At 33.7% G+C, this 20109-nt stretch overlaps 3 protein-coding genes across 4 annotated transcripts; all 3 read right to left on the reverse strand.

Annotated features, from left to right (window-relative positions):
* Positions 1–605: 605 nt before the first annotated feature.
* Positions 606–4437, reverse strand: LOC103503906 (uncharacterized). The gene is made up of 7 exons (XM_008468295.3): positions 4031–4437; positions 3179–3320; positions 2610–2757; positions 2409–2484; positions 2153–2264; positions 1971–2062; positions 606–1075 (listed from the first exon to the last, which is right to left on the reverse strand). The coding sequence occupies exons 1-7, from the start codon at positions 4061–4063 to the stop codon at positions 1031–1033; spliced, it is 648 nt and encodes a 215-aa protein (XP_008466517.1). The 5' UTR covers positions 4064–4437; the 3' UTR covers positions 606–1030.
* Positions 4438–6153: 1716 nt separating this feature from the next.
* LOC103503907 (uncharacterized) lies at positions 6154–7835 on the reverse strand. The gene is made up of 2 exons (XM_008468296.3): positions 6605–7835; positions 6154–6402 (listed from the first exon to the last, which is right to left on the reverse strand). The coding sequence occupies exon 1, from the start codon at positions 7551–7553 to the stop codon at positions 6684–6686; it is 870 nt and encodes a 289-aa protein (XP_008466518.1). The 5' UTR covers positions 7554–7835; the 3' UTR covers positions 6154–6402; positions 6605–6683.
* A 3957-nt stretch (positions 7836–11792) lies between these two features.
* On the reverse strand, positions 11793–15638 carry LOC103503908 (uncharacterized). Of its 2 annotated transcripts, XM_051083710.1 has the most exons (5): positions 14083–14817; positions 13141–13998; positions 12616–12987; positions 12287–12373; positions 11793–12201 (listed from the first exon to the last, which is right to left on the reverse strand). In XM_051083710.1, exons 2-5 carry the CDS (start codon positions 13639–13641, stop codon positions 12094–12096), a joined length of 1068 nt encoding a protein of 355 aa, XP_050939667.1. In that variant the 5' UTR covers positions 13642–13998; positions 14083–14817; the 3' UTR covers positions 11793–12093. The 2 variants fall into 2 exon arrangements, with proteins under 2 accessions (XP_050939667.1, XP_050939668.1); XM_051083711.1 differs by lacking the exon at positions 12287–12373 and having other exon boundaries at positions 11794–12201; positions 14083–15638.
* Positions 15639–20109: the final 4471 nt, after the last annotated feature.

Consider the following 20109-nt stretch of genomic DNA (forward strand, 5'->3'; position numbering starts at 1 on the left):
TTACATATTTTCTTCAAGGGGATTCTTCTTCCAATCTAACATCAAATACCAGCCAAACATTATGAGATGGACTCTCTTATACAAATATTTGGAAGATAATAGAAATTGACCAAGTTCCAATATTTGTGAATAGTGATTGCATCACTTCCTATTTGTTCAATAAATCAATGAGATGATAAAATCATTCTCTTTTTGAACTATTTATATCTTGATTGATGGTTGTTATTCCCCGGATAACCCAGAGAATATGAAGTATTACTAAAAAGGAATACATTTTTCAATTCATGTTTGTTTTGTACACAAAATCCAAAACCTAACTCAGGAAAAAAAATACAATGATAATTTCTCAAAATGGCTAATGAAAAAAAAAACACAATTCTAGTTCTCTACAAAGTCAAATCTTTGGGGTCCCAATATCTAAGAACATCTTTGGCCCATTGTCTTACTATAAACTTGAACATGCAGATTTTTTAGTAAAAAGTACTTAAAATATATTTCCAACTACACTTATATTTGTAAATTGTCTAATCATAATTTACTAGATGACAAATTCTTAAGTCTTTCTTAATTCATTTTTATGTGTAATAAAAGTGAAATGCAGGTAGTGTATCTCAAATATTGCTCCTTAGATACATTGACAAACAAAGCTCACATCCGACCATATCGCAGATACCAACAAAGTAGAGTTCCTCCGTGCCAAAACCGTACCATGACTATGAGACAAAATAATGTTAGCCAATTTCTCCATACATTAAAAATTTTGAAAAATAAAAAAGGGGGAAAATAGGGCAAGCAGCAAAATTAGAGACAGCATGTACAATCACAATACAAGCAAGCCACTGGCACAACGAGGTCACCAAACTGAAAAGAAACGAACTTTTGCTCGAGGGACCTAGATGACTCGGTTTTTGGCCTACAAGGCACCGAAGGCATGTGAAGAGAGCAACAATCTTCCATACCCAGCCATGGTGGCAACAAGATTTGGAGCTGGTTGTATCTCAGTGCTGTAAGCCTAAACGAACTCTTTGGATCAGCTTTTCAGAAAATCCCTCAAAGAAAATGATTGAAACCCATCCTGCAAATCCAGAGATATAAACAAATATGTAAGATTAGTTACCAACATCTCCCCTTAATCTTAACATCTAAAAACAAAGAAAAAAAACTAAAAAAATCAAGCCTCCAAAAACCCTAAAGAAGGAGCTTCCAACTGAATAACATTACCTAAGGAATAATAGTCTTAATTTGACAATTAAGCCCAAGAAGAGACATGAAACTGGTAAAAACCAAGGTAGCATGGGATGCCTTTGTCCCAATGTATTAGAATGGGATGACCAATGTGGTACTTAAATGGTTTAGCTCTCCCACTCCAATATCTGGTTTTTAAACTGTGATTCTCCAAGGTGCTTAAGTACTTAACATGAAACTACCAAGGCCAAACCTTGCAAGGGTCCCTATCCATCCCTCCCCCCAACTCAAAGATCCCACAATAGTGCATTCACCCCCGCAAGCCATAACAAACTCCCTCTCTTTGAAAAGCCGATAGAGGAGGATTCTCAATTATCAAAAGAACGTTCCTCTAGTCAGCAAGCACAACAAAGTCTATATTGAGTAATAATCATTTATAAAACATCTAGTAATTGAAGCAAGCAGTTAATGACCTCAATGCCCCTTTTCCTAAAGATAACCAATTTTAGGTTTGAGTAATTAGGAAATATCATTTGTTCTGACAAAAATATGTTCCTCGACTAAAATTATTTGTATGGCACAATTAGCATCGGTGAAGAACATAACGCGGATAAACACATCAATATTTTCATCAGAACCATTTCTTGCACATTACTGAAATGGCTGGCACATTGAAAGAATTGACAATAGAAGCACAAATGTAATTGCACCGGCCTTACAGCTCTTAGCTCAAGGACTAATTAACTACAAACTGAAAGGAAACGAATTTGGAATTTGCAGATTACCTTGCCCAGCTCTTGGCTCAAGGACTGTCTAACTACAGTCACCTGCTTTATCAGCCTTTCCATTGCTGTATAGCTCGGCAAATTTCCATGTGCTAATATCAACCAAGACCACACGAATAAGGAGTTGATTGCACAATATAGGGGGTTAGATTAAAATCACGAAAGGACAAAAAGGAGCAAACCAAGAATTGCTCGATTTAGACTTTCTGCTACTCTTTGCCGGTAATCCACGCTAAGCAGATGAAACATTGGAGACTTCTCTGGTTCTTCATAGGCAAGGAGGGCCATGAAATCCTACAACGACATAATGATTAGTATTTCAAACTTCTCAACATATTTATGCAAGCTGGTTCAGCCTGCCCAACAGAGGAATGAGGGAAAGAAAGTAGAATGCAAGAAAAGATGGAGAATATCTAAGTCAAGCTACCAGCTACGCACTTCAAGTTTTTCCACGTATTTATGCAACTTCCCAAAAGGAGCAAGCTTGACCTGAGCAAATTCCAGGGCCTCTGTGCTGCCATGTAAACAAACAAGAATAAGAACCAAAAGTTATAAACTGTAAAACAGAAAGTCCATCTGACCATCGGAGACTAGTTTTAAGGTTAAGGTATAAAGTTGTGATGATGGCAGGGGGCTCACCATTTCCTTGAGCAAACAAGTTCAACAAAATGAAGGCTTAAAAGATCAAAATGAAGGTCCTCATTCTTCTCAAGTAGACCAGGTGCCACCTCCTCCGTTAACTCAATGGCCTTAAGTGCATTCCCTTCTACTGCAAAATCATAAATTCCTGAAAGCACAGAAAGATTAAGGAAAGTTAGATTGAATTTTTCAGGAATACAAAAGCAGATGTAGTGCACACAAACAAATTTAAATTAACGCTGAGCTCAAATATTATAAATGTTAAATGCATATCATTCAGATTGTTTGAAGGAATTCAGTGTCCAGGCTGCGTTCCTTTGCATGAATTTATTCCTCAACTTGGGGGCACTTAAGACAGTGGAAATAGATCATTATTCCTTACAAGAGAGTTCTAAAATAAATCACAATTCATACCAGAAGAATCTATCTACAGAGAGGCAAACGATTAAATCTATATTAGTCAGATCGTTTGAGGGGGTCGGGCAATTTGGCAATTAGATGTAGATCTATATTTGTGCACAAAAAACAGTATCAGTCTTCCCAATTAGCAAGAGAGAAATTTCACCAACTTTTTCTTTTTGCCATGTCGACGAGATAATCCGTGTGCTGCTTAAGCCCAGTACAGGTAGTGAACGACTCTGCAGTTTCTTTATAACAATTATGAACAAGGTACGATAGAACAATGTTCTGGATATCACCATCGTTCACAGCCTGTAATGAAATGTGAGAAAAATGAAGTTCTTAAAATGAGGGACAAGTTAATAAGATTAACAATTTAACGAGAATCAAACTCGTCAAAACCATTGCGGTAACCAACATCAATTGCTTATTCACCTATACTGAAGTTTCAAAGGGTGAAGTTGTGAACCCATAAGGAAAAATGAAATTAGAAATTAAGTGTGGAATAAGTATTATTCCACACCCAAAAAGAACCAGAGAAGGAAATTTCTTACATAGAAGCAACCAACTTCGCCCTATCTGAACTCAATAGCAATGCTTTGTCACCATGTAAACAAGTAACCAATACATCACTAAAACGTTGGGCATTAACGTAATAGAAATTATCCAGACGTAAACAGAAAATGATTGTCCAATATCCGATATCTTTAAACAAGCAGAGAAATATCAACAAGAAGAGAAGTGAACTACGAACTGCAATTTCAATTGATCGATTAATCCTCCAATGAAGAAAGAGATAAAGAGCAACACCGTTAGAAAAATGTGTTCGTGAAAGTAAGTGAAATACCGTAAGGAACGGCTAGGGTCTAATTACAACTTCACAAATTGACCAAGATAAAGAGAAACAAAGTAATCGAGCAATGGCGAGCAAAGAGAAGAGAAATGAGCAAGTGGTATCAGTAATTTAAAGAGGAAAAGTTGGAAGAATTCAATATTGAAAATTGAGAGAAAAAGGTACTCACGATGTTGTCGTAGTGGCGAGGATCGACGTCCATGATTGGTCGTCGGCCGGCGAGAAATAAAGGAGTTGAAGTGATTGAGAGGCTAAGTTAAGAGAGCGGAGGCGGAGGAGAAGGAGAGGAGTACGATTCGGGAGTGGGCGTTGCGATGAGGAGGAAGAAGTTTCATGGAGTTCGATCTCTCAAATCGGCCCTCTTCGTCTTGGACTTGCGCGGTACGAAAATGAAAATGATCCGACTCGGTATCGGAATTTTTGGTTTTGCAGCCCGATGCTCAGTTTTCCTTTTCCTTTTTTTTACCGCAAGTTTTGTTAACGCGCTCCGGCGAAAACTACCGGATAAGACTAGAAGTTACGGCGTCAACCTTTTCTTTTTTAACTTTTTTAAGTAAGCCAATTAACTTTTTTTCTCTTTTTCTTTTTTCCTGGAAGAACCTCGACCAATTAACTACGCATAAACTTTTGAATATATTTACTGATTATTTATAATTCCTCATCTATCGAGTGTGTCACCTCTTTACTTTTTTTTTTTTTTTATGTGGATATCGAAGAATTGAATTAATTGGTACTTAGTAACGGACACAAAAGGACGAAGATCGTGTCAATACTTCAAACTCGTATATACAATGCCACTATTTCATGTTTGGGTCCTTGAGATTGGATACTGAAATTCAGTGTTACTATATCAATTGTGCCAATTTAAAGACTAGAATAACGCTAAATTACAGCTAAGCTAAACATTTTCTTTTCATTAGTTGTATTATTCTCTGGTATATGAACTTTTTAAAACTACTTTTGGATCAGAAATTTGTTAGTGTTGGAGAAAGAATGAGACTTAGAATTAGAATTGGTATGATGGTGACATGGAATGATTTTCAGGTTGAAGTTTATGTTATTAGTCATTGGATATTAATCCTAATCCCAACTATTGTCCAACATTCTAACCCATTTTTCACTCTAACAGTAATTTTAAAATAATCCATAACTTTATGTTGTCGTGTTTTAATTAGTATTATTATTTTGTAATTTAGTCTAAAAATCTTCAGTGATTGGGGATGATTGGTCCCAGACGTAATTTAATGCTCTCATTCTGTCTAATCCAAAGTCTATTGGACTTTTAGTAATACAAACACAACAAGTGAAACCAAGAAACTTCTATAGATAGTCCTTTTATATAATTTCAACTACATCACATATTATAAACATTCCCGATCAATTTTAATTGTTATACTTAATGAGAGAGAAGCCACTCACAATTGGACCTTGAAAATAAGCTTTTAATGATGCAAAAACCCTAGCAAATTGGAATTAGAAATCCTATTGGGATAACTAATTCTCAATCAAGAAAACCTCCTCAAGCTAAAGATTGGGTTAGACCGAATTCATATCAACTTGACTGAAGGGAACTTGAAAAAGGAGGAGAGGCAGAGCGTTCCACAAGAATTGATGTCTGGCTTGTTCATGCCCCTCATTATAGTGAAATCTCAATACGTTTGACTCGTAAAAAATCACCATGATTCACGCTTCAGTGCATTTTAATAGCTCACCATGGAGGATCTTTAGTACAATGATACAGTTATACAAGCATAAAACTTGAAACTTCCAGCATGAAGAACTCAAGCAAAGCAGTAGAGTAGTCAGTAGACCAAGCCAAACTCACATCCAGACAGTGAGAAAATTGGAAAAGCATAAAAGCGTATTAGATAGAAACATTATAAACAATCAACTCTAAAGTTTTTGTGTTCTTGCTTGAAGTTGCTTTTTCTGTCATTACCAAAAGTGAACGGAACAGACCACGTGAGTATGAAACAGATCCTCGTATTGCCCTAAACCTTTGAGAAAATGATACTGTACAACCTTTAGGGCTTATACGAGGAAGCCATGGTGAAGTCAAGAATTTCACCATACATTTTGACTGCCAAACCAAACGGATCCATCCCCCACCTCCACGACCTCAGATAATAATAGTCTAGTTCAAGCACATATAAAATTCAAGATCTTTGTGAACTTCCTTCAAAACTTATGGAGGTTAGTGCAAAGCAAGTTGGGGTAGTTTAGAAGATGAATGTAGGTTGAGGTCTAAAGGAGCAAAACTAGTTGTGTAATGAACTAATAGAACAATACCCATCATCACAAAACAGAACATTAAGAAATTTGACCATCCAATGTTCCAACAGAATGTACTGCTATTTCCCCCTCCACCTTTACATTACCCACAAGAGCGAGCTAATTTAGCTTTCTCAGGTACAGGAAATGCTTCCATACAATCAAAGACTAATGTCTGACTCTGATCCTAAAAGTGAACATCTCTAGGTTCTAGATGTTTAACTTTGAAAGCCATAGAACTCCAGATAAATATCCAAGTGCAACCAAAATCTGGTTTGACAAGAAAGAATGAAAACCAATAACTCAAGTAATTCACCTAAAACCTTCAGATCATGTGCAATTTCTATATCAAGTATGTAAGCATCGGTACACCAGATGAAGCAAATTCAATTATATATCAAAATTTACAGCTTTAATAACATCCATCCCTTGTATAAAGTACGTGTAAAGGCAAGCAAAACTTAAGCATTACCTTCAATTTGCTTCCTTGGGCTTCAACGATCTAGCTCAATCTGTTTTGAATTTCGATAGAAACCTCTCAAACTTGTCTTTCAACTGTTCGAAGGAAATACATCTTTAACAGCAGAAGCAGCGGTCAAGTAATTAAGAGTGTTTCTCAATGTCTCTTTCTCCCTTTTCAACCTCGCCGCCGTATCCTCCAATTCAAGCAACGCTTGTTGTTCTCTCGGCGCACCTTCAAACGTGCTTCCAACGAAGAACGAGAAAGGAGTTGGGAATAAATTCCTTCTCAAATCCTGAACCTCTTTCTCCGGCTTACCACTCAACCTATTCGACAATCGAATCACGTCCTTCATGTACGATTCTACCTCATTCGCCAACGCATCCAAATCCTCTTCACCATTCCCGGACGGCCGGTCCTCAAGCCATGTAACTTCAGCAACAAGATACGGTTTCGTCCGAACAAGATTAGTGACTCGAAACCGCTCTTGGCCTTTACAAATAAGGAAGAATCGATCGTCAACGAGACGCTCGTGTTTAACAACCTCACCAACACATCCAACATCCGTGGTACCGGAAACTGCATCAGTGTAAATAACTCCAAAGCGAAGATCGGTTTGGAGTAGAGTGTGCATCATCATCCGGTAACGAAATTCGAAGATCTGCAGAGGAAGAATAGCGCCAGGGAAGAGAACAAGAGGAAGGGGAAAAAGCGGAAGCTCAACAACATCGTCTGATTTAGGAGAGCCGGTGTGATGTTTTTCGGGGAAAGATGAAGCAGAACACTTGAGTGAATTGGGTTTGTGGTGGCGATGGCGAAAAAGGGCGGGGGCGGCGGCGGAGGCGGGAGAGAAGAATCTAGGGCTAGGGATTAAGGAAGAGGAAATGGAGTTGGGGTTTAAAATGGGTTTATGGGATAAAGAGGAAGAGGAAGAAGAAGGAATGAGCTGAGGGAGAGCCATTGAAAAGGTGCCAGTGTTTTCACAGAAGGAAAAAAAAGTGTTATAGATAAAAGGAGAAGCAAAATTGTTTGCTTGTTTGGTAGAGAGACTGTATACTGAGCTCTCTACCTCACAAAAAAAAAATATCAAAAACTCCTCTCCCAGAAATTAAAAATATTTATTTACTTACTCTCTTTTTTTTTTCTCTCTCTCTCTCTCTCTCCAATCAAAGAAAAATCCGGTGGTTTTAAGGAGAGGCCAAACTCCAATTCAGATTGTGGATAATATGGAGAGAGAGGAAATAATTTGAGATTGAGAATGTTAAGTCTGTGAAAATATGTGGATTGAGAATTCCCAACGGGGGATGTGAAAGGGAACAATCAAAATTCCGCTCATACGTCTCTCGAAATACTATTTTCATTGGGCTCATTAGGTTTAGTATTCGCTGTTAAGCCCAATAGTCCATAGTTCGAGGCCCAATAGTTGTCCTAGAGTACATGGGTTTGGTTGATTGGGTTGAGGGTCTTTTTGGACCAATCCGAAAATTGCGCCGGTAAAACAAGTCTTCAACTTTGGGTTGGATTGAATTGGAATGCTGATTAAAGCTTATTTTTTGAGAATTTGTAATGTATAAGCATTTTTGTATAAAATATTAAGAATATGTAAATATAGCAAATTTTTTATTTTTTAAAAATATATTCCAATATTACCCTTGTTTTAAAAAGAATACTGACGCGAATTTCTCCTCCTCCATTCCTCTGCGCGATTTTCTCCCTCTCCAATATATTCTCCACGATTTTCTCCCTTCTTCATCTTTACCATTCTCCACGTTAAGAACGCCTTCTTTCGCACGACGCCTTCTTCCGCCTCCAACGACGCCTTCTTCCGCCTCCAACTAGTCATCATCTTATTGTCTATTTTCTCTTATTTTCGTTAAATCATTTGGTATGTAATCTTTGATTTTAGTTTCGTTAAATCTCTAGATTGTTTCTTTTTAGTTGTTTCCTCTTATTTTAGTTTTTCTGTTTGTAATCTTGGATATGACTTAATCTTCTTGCAGAATTACATGTCTATCATTTTCTATTAATGATAGTGATATACTTGTATCCTAGTGTATCACTGATAGAAGTCTATCACTAATACACTATGATACAAGTCTATCACTGATAGACACTTTGTCTTCTAGCACTAATACACTATTTTTTTTAATTCTGCAGTAATATGGAATTATGATTAAGCTTCCAATAGTAGTGTTTCATAGTGGACAGTGGGATGATACAAATAGTTACTTGAATTACAAGACTACAGGTGTATTGGTTGATGAGATGATGTCTTTTGAAAATTTTGTGAGTTTGATGTTAAGAGAAGTTCGATTTGATGCATCTCCTTCTTCAATACAACTGTCAATCTTATTGGATTATGGTATCACTGATATTCAAACTGTGGTTCAAATTCAAGAAGATAAAGATGTTACTTGGTTTCTAAGTTTAGTTAAAGGGAAAATTACAAGACATCCATTAGTTGCTCATGCTATTGCTCATGTCTCTAATATGGATTTAGAATGGTCTAGTGTTGTTGACAGTGGGATGGATAATTTGTGTTCTTTGCTGCCTTCTTCTTCCATTGATGACGATTTTCAAATTCTTACGGATATTCATGTTAGTAGCTTGTCTTCTACATTCGATTTGAAAGAAAAGGATATGTTTGCTAGCAAGGAATTACTATCAAAGTCGTTTTACTACATTGCTATAAAGAACAACTTTGAGTTCAAGACTGTGAGATCAAATTCTAAATCTATTGAGTTAAAGTGCTCCCAAGATAATTGTCCATGGTATGTTCGTGCATCTCGTTACAAGGGTGGGGAATTATGGCGACTAAGGAAGTATATTGCTAATCACAATTGCTCCATAAATGTTATTCAAACTACTCATAAACAAGCATCTTCATCATTGATTAGTGATTGTATTGTAAAAGACTTTAGTTCTTTTGACCGTTTGACTCCAAATGATATTATGATTCACATGCGTACTAAACTTGGTGTAAATGTTAGCTACTATAAAGCGTGGAGGGCAAAGGAACTTGTTATGAATTCTTTGAATGGTGAAGCAAAAGAATCTTATGCCTTGATTCCAAACTTTTTTATGAAACTAAAAGAAATTAACCCAGGTATGTTTTTATTCTTACAATTTATATATCATCAATCAAGCTTTTAATGATATGGTCTATCACTGACAAGTTCTATCAGTGATAAGCCTTATAGTAAATGAGCATATCATCAGACGACTGGTGTTATGGTGGTTTACTATAGGGTCTATCAGTGATAAACTATATTAGTGACAGACCTATAGTAAAATTGATACAGAGGGACATTTTAATAATATTTTTTATTTCAGGTTCATTCACTGCTTATGAAACTGATACAAAGGGACATTTTAAGTACTGTTTTATGGCTATTGGAGCATGCATTGAAGGATGGAAATATTGTAAGCCCAATATATCAGTTGACGGTACATTTTTGAAATCTAAATATGGTGGACCTCTTTTGACAGCCTCAATAATTGATGGTAATAATCAAATTTTCCCATTGGCCTTTAGTATTGTAGATTCTGAAAATGATGCATCCTGGAGATGGTTTTTTGAGAATATAAAAAATAGTTTAGGGGATCGGGAAGATTTAGTATTAATATCTGGTCGACATTTAAGTGTCCCAAAAAGTGTTCATAATGTTTTTCCAAATGCTGAATATTGCGTTTGTTTGCAACACCTTCTAAAAAGTTTGAAGTTGATATATAAGGACCCTATAATTGATAAGCTCTTCTTTAGATGTGGAAAAGCATATACAGTTGTTGATTTTGAGACTAATATGAGATGGATGGAGTCTATGTATCTTAGTATACGAGACTATCTTAGTAAGGTTAGTTTTGAAAAGTGGGCTCGAGCATACTGTACAAGGAAAAGATATCAAATGATGACTACAAACATTTCAGAAAGCTCAAATGCAGTTCTAAAAGAATTTAGAGATTTGCCTGTTGCAACATTACTCGATTCTATCAGACAAATACTTCAAAATTGGTTTTATGATCGAAGAAAAGTTGCATGTTGTATGAGAACTGTTTTAACTAGTTGGGCTGAGGGAGAATTACGAATTCAACATCAAAACTCAAGAAGCTTCACAGTAAGTTTTTGTGTTTCAATGTTTATTTATTTAATTAAAGGGTAATGTAACAAGACCTATCAATGATAGATCTTATCAGTGATTGTTTATATCAGCGATAGATTCTATCAGTGATAAACCATATATGTTGACTAAGTTTTTTTTTCTTCGGGTTAATGCTATTAATGATGTTGAATTTCAAGTGATTGATGGAAGAAAACAATTTATTGTACGGTTAGATTGCAAATCATGTATCTGTCGCGTTTGGGATCTTGATGAAATTCCATGTGCCCACGCTCTTGCTGTTCTTCGTGGGCTTAATATGAATACTTACTCTTTTGTTTCCAAGTATTTTTTGTCAAGTACTTTGATTTCAACTTATACTGGATCAGTTCGTTCGGTTGGGAACCATGCTAATTAGAAGTCTATTGGGATTGAGAATAACATACTACCTCCAACTTTCAAGCGTCGAGTAGGACGATCGCGAAAACAAAGAATACTATCAATTGGCGAGAAGAAAAGTCACTCAAGATGCAGCCATTGTCATCGTGCTGGTCACAATCGTAGAAATTGCAAATTTCCACCATTTTTACAGTGACGTGATATTATGTTTTTTATAATAAACTTTTAGCTTTAGCATATAGAGCATTTATTTTGTGTGTGTAGTAAATACTTTCTATTTGTTTGACTCAAACCGTTCAATAATAATCTACCTTTTTCTCAATACTATAAAAGTAAAAGTGACTTTATTGTAAAGTCTATCACAGATAGTTTCTATCAATAATAGATTTTATTGTGTAGTTATCACCAATAGTTTCTATCAGTGATAGAAACCAATATACAATTGAAGGAACTAAAAGGGATAATTTATGAAAGGAATAGTTTAAACCTTTGAATAATAATCTACCTTTTTCTCAAGACTATATTGTAAAGTAGTAATATGAAGTAATCCACTATAAAGTCTATCACAGATAGTTTCTATCAATGATAATTGTGTAGTCATCACCAATGATAGAAACCAATGTACAACTGAAGGAACTAGAAGGGATAATTGATGAAAGGAATGGTTCAATAAATACTAATCTCAATGCAAACAAAGACAGATAAAAAACTTTTTCTTCATTAATATGGTAAAATCAACTAACAGCATATGAAGGTCCAATGTGAACTCTGTCACAAACATCCACAAAACAACTAATGCACTACAATATCTATCTACTAAATATTAAGAGATTTGCAATGTGAACTCTATCACAAATATCAACAAAACTACTGCATTACAATATCCATCTACTTATAATTGAGAGATTTTCAAATCAAAACTAGGTGCTAGATCCTTTATTCTAGGAGAATGTCTTGTTGGTTTTGGAGAATCATTATTCTTGCCTCTTGCATTCTTTTGTTCTTTCACATTCTCCAACACTTTCTTTGATGGTTTAGGTTGTCTCTTCGGCCTAGTTTTTCGATATTCGTCGTTATTTCCATAATTTTCACTTTTGCCTTTTCTTGAACAACCTGAAAATATAATATTAAATTAGAGTTTATCTACATATATACATTAAGTCTATCATAAAACAACAAAATGTGATTATTATAATACCTTCACTTTGTTTGATGTGTCATACACCATTTTTGACTTATTTTCACGATGATTATCATCTTCCTCGGTTTCCTCATTATCTTCAATCTTTTGCAGATATTAATATTAGTATTGCAATGAAAAGAATTATAGAAATTGTCAATATCCTATCATTGATAGACTTTTGAATCACAATTGAGATTTCAGATAGTCTATCACTAATAGACTTAAATCATAGAAAGAACAGTCTATCATTGATACAATTCTACCATTGATAGACTTTTCACACACAAACATAATAGTCTTGGAAAAAATAAAAGTAAAAGAACTAGAAGCTTTAATAATTTTACCTCTTTCTCTTTATCAACATCAGCATCAATCATTTCTAAACTTATTGATGGAGGAGGATTCTTTTCCAAGGGCTCTTGAGATTGTTTTTCACTTTCACATTTGTGTGAAAGTCTTTGATTTACCACTTTTGTCAGTGAAAGTAACAAACGAACAATCTCCTCTTGTCTCTTCTTCAAGCAGTCTAAATCTTCTTTGTGTTGTTTTTTTAAATCTTTAATATCTCCATGTAAAGAAGATATTCTTTCTTCCATATTGTTTTCCTTCATAGCACATTCTTCTTCATCCAATCTATCATTTTCTAATTCCAAAAAATATCTGAAGTACTCAGATTTCATTTCTTCTTCTGATGCAACAATGGGGACCACAGATAGCTAAAAAAACAAAATATATAATCAGTGTTAAACAAAAAAGAAACTATCACTGATATGGACCTATAACTGATAAGGATTTATCACTGATATGGATCTATCACTTAGTAACAACAAATTTAGAAAATACTAGAAACGAAAACAAATGAAACTTACATTTTTTTCCAGAAAGATGTTATCTTCAAGATCTTGCCAATCGAGTTGTTCACTGGATTCCCAATTTAATATTCTTAGACACCCTTTCCCTATTCTTGTCACATACCCACTAGCAAGTTGAGGAAGTATTTCGTATGCCCAGTAAGCTAGAACCATAGGGAAGCCTTGTAGAAAGGCATACGCTTTAGATTCTGTTTCTAAGTTCTTAGACTTTCTTTTGAATTTCACCGCATTTTGAATGAATTGCTTTGTAAGACTAAAGCACAACCTTCCCCAAGGATAATTCCTAAACTTCTCTTTATCATCCAACATTTTTACACGTTTTAAATCCAACATATTGTGATTTTGTTTAGGAATTAAAACATTGTACAAGAAGTAAAGGTTGACTAATTTTACTAGCTCTTCTTCATCGGTGTAGGATTTACAGTGATAGTTAAAAGCAGTCTTCAATTCTTGTCTACTAATGGAAGTGTTATTTCTAAAAAACAATTGTTTAACCATAGACTAATTTTCTTCCGTTGCATCTAAAACATCTTCTATAGGATATTCACCACAATTTAATCCTGTAATCAAACAAAAATCTCGTAGTCCAAACTCCACAATGTTACCTTTCATGTTGAAAAGAAGAACATTGTTGTCCATTGAGACACATTGTCTTTTAATCAAGTGTGCTAATAGTTGTAAAGGTATTTTTGTCATTTTTAAATTTAACAAGTGCCCAAATGGTCCTTCTTTAAACAAGTCTAGACAACTAGGTGATAAACTTTCGATAATATGGTCAGAAGTTTGTAGATTCCAGTACACAGTGATTCTCAAGGTTGACTTCCACATTTCTTTGGGAATAATTAATTGTTTTCCCTGTTTAGAACAAAATAATTGTTACAAATATGCAACATACTAACTTAGAAATAAAACAATATATATATATATATAATGTAATACCTTCTCTTTTTTTATCTTCTTTTTGCTTGATGAACTTCATGTGTTGAGACTCTTTTTGCACATTTTTCATTTGGTTCACTTTCCATAATATCTTTTTTCTTATCCATCTATTAAAATTACAACAAACACATCAACCTAATGAACTAAACATCCCCCAAACATATCAGTGATACAAACATATAATAACAATCCAACACAAACAAGGTAAAACATCCTTCAAGTTGATAGAAACATATCACTGATAGAACATAAACAACATCACATAAAAATATACATTAAACTAAATTATCACTGATAGACCCTAACCCTATACACTAACACACAAACCTAAAACAAATCAGCATGTTATACAATCCAACATAAACCAGTTAAACATCCTCCAAATTCGTTAATCAGTGATAGAAACATATCACTAACAGACCCTAAGCAACATAACACACAAAATCTAAATTAGACTAGAGCTTTTACTAATTTCCCAAGTCAAACAAGCTAAACATCTTCTAAGACTATCAGGGATAGAAACATATCAACGATAGACCCTAGGCAACAACATATAAGAAGTGCACATTAAACTAAAATATCTAATAACAATCCAACACAAACAAGTAAAACATCCTTCAAGTTGATAGAAACAGATCACTGATAGAACATAAACAACATCACATAAAAATATACATTAAACTAAATTATCTACTAACATCCCAATGCAAACAAACTAAATATCCCTCAAGACTATCAGTGATACAAATATATCACTGATAGACCCTAACCCTATACACTAACACACAAACCTAAAACAGATCTGCATGTCAAACATTTCAACATAAACAAGTTAAACTCTAAATCAGTGATAGAAACACATCATTGATAGACACAAACTGAAAAACATAGCGTAGAACGTAGTGCGACGGAATGAAAACAAAATAGAAGAAAGTAGTACCGACAGCGTGGCAGAAGGAAAACAAAATAGAAGAAAGTAGTATGGTAAGGCGGTACCAGCACCGAAAAACCAAATGGGAGTAAGAAGAAAGTGGAAGAAAATAAAAAGAGGAGGAAAGTACCGGCACCGGAAAACCAAATGGGAGTAGGAAGAAAGTGGAAGAAAATAGAAAGAGGAGGAAACGCAAAGAATCTGCTTGAAATCGTCTGGACTTCCCCACTCGCGAAGAATCTGCTTGAAACGCGAAGAAAGTGGAAGAAAATATATGTAGGGGTAATTTCGTCTTTTTTGTTAAAAATTGCCATATTTTCAATTTTTTTAATTTTTGCTATATCCTTAATATATTTTGGGTCAAATGCTATATACCCACTCGCCCCTTATTTTTTCTTTTCAATTTAAAATATGTTAGTTTTTGGTTAATTTTTATAAATGTAACCAAAACGATCGTAGGCCATTTGTTTAGACTATACACGATCATTTAGAAAATGATTACTTGGGTATGCGTGTGGTCGATTAGTCGCAAGTTGATTAGGGTATTTTTGATATTTTCCATTGTGGGCCTTTTTCGTTTTTAGAATTGTTCTATACATTGTAAATAGTTTGCCAATTTATTATATTTTTTTTAAAAGAATGGTCTTTTAAAAAATATAACAAAGCGGCAAAATATTTAAATTGTATAAAACAATTTCGAATACGGAAAAAGCTCACGGACCCACAATGAAAAATACCAAAAATGTCTCGTCAACCGCCGTCAACAACACGCATAATATTTTTGGTACATGATCGTTTATATTTGGCTATTATTTGGTACACGATCGTTTAGATTTGGAAACGATTTATTTTTTCAATTCTATAGTTTAATTTGTTTACATGATCGTTTAGATTTGTTCGTTTAGATTTGGCTACACGATTGTTTAGGGTTGGCTACCCCAAATCTAAACGATTTTTTTTTTCAAAATTTGGTACACAATCGTTTAAATTTGTCTAAACGATTTTTTTCAATATTCTTTTGGTACACGATCGTTTAGATTTGTTTACATGATCGTTTATTTTTTCAAGATTTTTTGGTACACAGTCATTTAGATTTGGCTAAACGGTTTTTTTTAAAATTCTTTTGGTACACAACCGTTTATTTTTTTCACAATCGTTTAGATTTTGCTACTTCAACCCAAACGATTTTTTTAAGATTCTAATTTTTTAAATTTGATTACCCTAATTTAAACGATAAAAAAAATACAATGAAAAGAAATCACAATAAAAAAAAAAAAGAAGAATGACAAGGAAAATAAGAAAAACGATGGAAAGAAATCACAAAAAAAAAACATAAAAAGCAAAAGGATGATAAAAAAAATTGATTTGGTTACCCAAATCTAAACGACATTAAAAAAAAGAAGAGGAAAATAAGAAAAACGATGAAAATAAATCGAAAAAAAAAAAAAAAGAAAGAAAGACAATATCACAACATCAAAAATATGGAAGGGCAAACTTAGAATATTTAAAAAATGGCTAACTTTATAGCCTTTGTTAAACGGCCCAAAATATTTTAGTAATTTGTTATATTTATGAAAAAAAAATTTTAAAAAAAAACCTTAATTTTATTAAGGAACATTTTTAAAAATAGTAAAATATTGAAACTATTTATAAAATATAGCAAAATTCACCCAACTCTTCTTGCTATATTTTGTAAATAGTTTCAATATTTTTTTGTTCATAAAAATTCCACCAACACATGGTTAATAACTAAAATTTTATTAGACTCATATATAAAATATCAAATATATATGATATACAAGGTTTAAACAAAGAAGAGTTACACTAAAAGAAGAATATTAAAAATGGACAAATTAATCAACAAAAAATAGTCAAAGTTATATATATATATATATATATATATATATTATTCATATATTTAGGAGTTTTAACTACTATGGCCTAAATAGGGTACCTTATTATAAGATGGACCCAGGCTAACCAAACTTTTCATAAATGTCCAAATGGGCTTCTATTTTAACAAATGTAAAGTCCAATTGACCAAACTATCCATCTTTATTATTAATAATATATTAAAAAAAATGAAATAAGAAATGTGGACCAACTCATTACGAAACGACAACATCTTTGTGGGAATGATTTTGGTATATTCAAATTTTGGGAAAAACTTTCTTATTGAAAAAACTTCCAAACGGTGGTTCTTCGTTCTGAAATCTACACGAAAGAAGCAGAAGAAACCATTTTGTGTGTAAATCTACTGGGTGAAGAAGATGATTTTCGACAGATGGCTGAAGCAGACGACTTTCGATTCTATTTCGGCAAATAGTTTCGGTAAGTAAGGGTTACAAAATTTGATAGGATATATTCAGTATATTGAGAAAATATTTGAATGTTATGAGACCGAAATTAAACTCCTTTCATAACTTGAGTTTGACTGTGAACAAATTAGGCTAGCGGACGGGTAAAATTTCAAAATTTCGATTGTACAATACCATATCATCTCTAACTCTATGATTCGTGAATTGAAAAAAGTACATCTCGTTATGTATTTCGTGCAATATATAATTGTTAGAACTTTAGGGAGAAATTATGTTCTGTTAAATGAACATGCATTTCGTTTTATCTATGTTATATGGTAGTATATGTTTATATGATAATGACAACTTTATATGCAGTTCAAAGTATGGTTCGTAGAATCGAAAAAGTGCTTGGATCAAGGTCTAGGCCAATAAAGTCAAACAAAGACGATCTCATTGTAATAAATGATGCAGAGGTGAACTATATGTACTTGTTTTGTCACTTGATAAACTTATATAATATATTATATACGGAAGTGTCTAATATATAATTGGTATATATGATATAAGATGAAAACACAAGCAAGTATTACTCTTCAAATTCTGAAGAGAGATATGACAACGACCCAACTGACTACTCTCCTCTAGCATCTGTGTTTCCAGGAGATGAAAATCATGATCTAATAGGATCACATGGTACACAAATAGTGGTGGACGAGAAAAAGAGAGAGGTAAAACCAGATATTGTTATTGAAACATCGGAAACGAAAATGCCAAGATATTAGGAAGATGTATGTTTCTTTGTAAGTAAATATAATATTAGCGTAGAATAGATACTAACCGATCATTTTATACGATATTTTTCTAAAGATCAATGAAGGAGACAAAATATTTGAGGTACCTAATGATGAAAACTTAGAATTTGATAAGGTATATTGGCGGGCTTAAACTGTTTGTAAAGGATATATACTAACCAATCATTATATACAATATTTTTCTAAAGATCAATGAAGGAGACAAAACATTTGAGGTACCTAATGATGAAAACTCAGAATCTAAGAAGGTATATTGGCTAGTTTAAACTGTTTGTAAAAGATTATTTTGTTTGATTGTATTAAATATGTATATAGAATCTAATTATACAGAATAATTTACCAATTGAAAAGAGGAGATTGTTTACAGAAAGCGCTAAGGGGAAAGGAAAAAAAATACGTGCATCTAACAATGTATGTGTGCACAAATTTCGTTGTAGTATAAATTTTTAACAAATTATACATTAATATAATCTTTTTTTATTTATATGAAAATGTAGGTATCAAGGAAGAGAAAAAGAGTGATTGAAGATAGAACAAGAGATAAAAAAAAAAAAATCAAAGAAGAAGGAATCTGTTAGGATACCAAATGGTATCTAATACTTATATTACACTTCTCAAAGATTACAAGAAAAACTAACAGCTCGTACTCAAGAACAATGACCCAAACGATTATTCACAACCAAAATATAACAAGAACAATTACAAAATACTAAACTAAACGATAATGCTGGAAATCGAAATACACAAATAACAAGAACAAAATAACCTGATCCTTCTGCTTCGTCTCTCTTAAGGAGTAAGGCAACCCTTTCCTTCACCAAAATCTTCATGCTCTCTCTTCTCTCCTCAACTTCCTATTTATAACCATCTAACTGCCACATATCTAATTACCTTTATACCCCTACCCTATACTAATCTTGGTATCTAACATTATCCAACCCTTCAAAAACACCTTGTACTCAAGGTGTGCTTACAAATACGATCACAAAATTAACTCTATTTTTCTCTCTCTTTGTTTATTATTATTTACCAACTTTTTTCAGTGATCTACTCTGAAATTTTTTCTTCAGCTTAAAAAAAAAAGTTCTTGACTCCAATCAGACCCAATGACTTCAGCCTATAGCCCAGAATAATCTCCCTTTAGCCCACAACACAACTCAATATTTATAAATCTTCCTTTTTCCAAACACGTTATTATACTTAACCAGTGTTTAATTTTCAAAATTTTCTTCTCAATGGGTTAGGCCCATAATCAATTAAGCCCATAATAAAAATCAGAATTATTCTGTCGCCCGTTTCAATTTCAAAACCCCCTTCTTTACACGTTTTTCTTCTCTTCCATTTTTGGGACTCACCACCCACTTCATTTACATAATAATGGGTCTCCATTATTTTATTTAGAATAAATTGAAGCCCATTTAGAATACGTTGAAGCCCACTTGAAATAGGAATAACCAAGATTTTAGGCTTTAGTTTTCTTCCTCTAACATCCTTTTCTATCACTTTCTGCCACATCATTGGCAGCATCACAACAACTTCTTCCTCTCCACGTAACTCCCCCGTATTCCAGGTCACTTTCTCGAACAATCGTAGATCACCATTTGCTGGCGTTTTCTTTCTCTTTCGCATCTAGACGATTGCCTCCATCTTCTTTTTCCATCAGAATCTGATAACTTTCGGCGTCTTCCTTTTTCATCGCAACCAATCAATTTCAGCTTCTTCGAACAACAACTTTTTCTTCACTCGAATTTTTGTTTCGAGTCTCACCAGTAATTCTCTCGATCTTCTACGATTGTTTCCCACTTGCTTGCTAAGAATCGTCTGTAGTTAAGTTCTTCCCTTACTGATCGAAAACGAAAGATCAACCTCTATTTTAATTCTAACTAGTTCTTGAATGGATCAAGTTCCTCTGGTGATCGAAGTGGTTCCAACAGAACTACGTACGCTAAACACTGACCATTCAAACTAGTTTCGATCGCTCAAC

Source organism: Cucumis melo, chromosome 4, assembly GCF_025177605.1.
Source record: "Cucumis melo cultivar AY chromosome 4, USDA_Cmelo_AY_1.0, whole genome shotgun sequence".
Classification (NCBI taxonomy): domain Eukaryota; kingdom Viridiplantae; phylum Streptophyta; class Magnoliopsida; order Cucurbitales; family Cucurbitaceae; genus Cucumis; species Cucumis melo.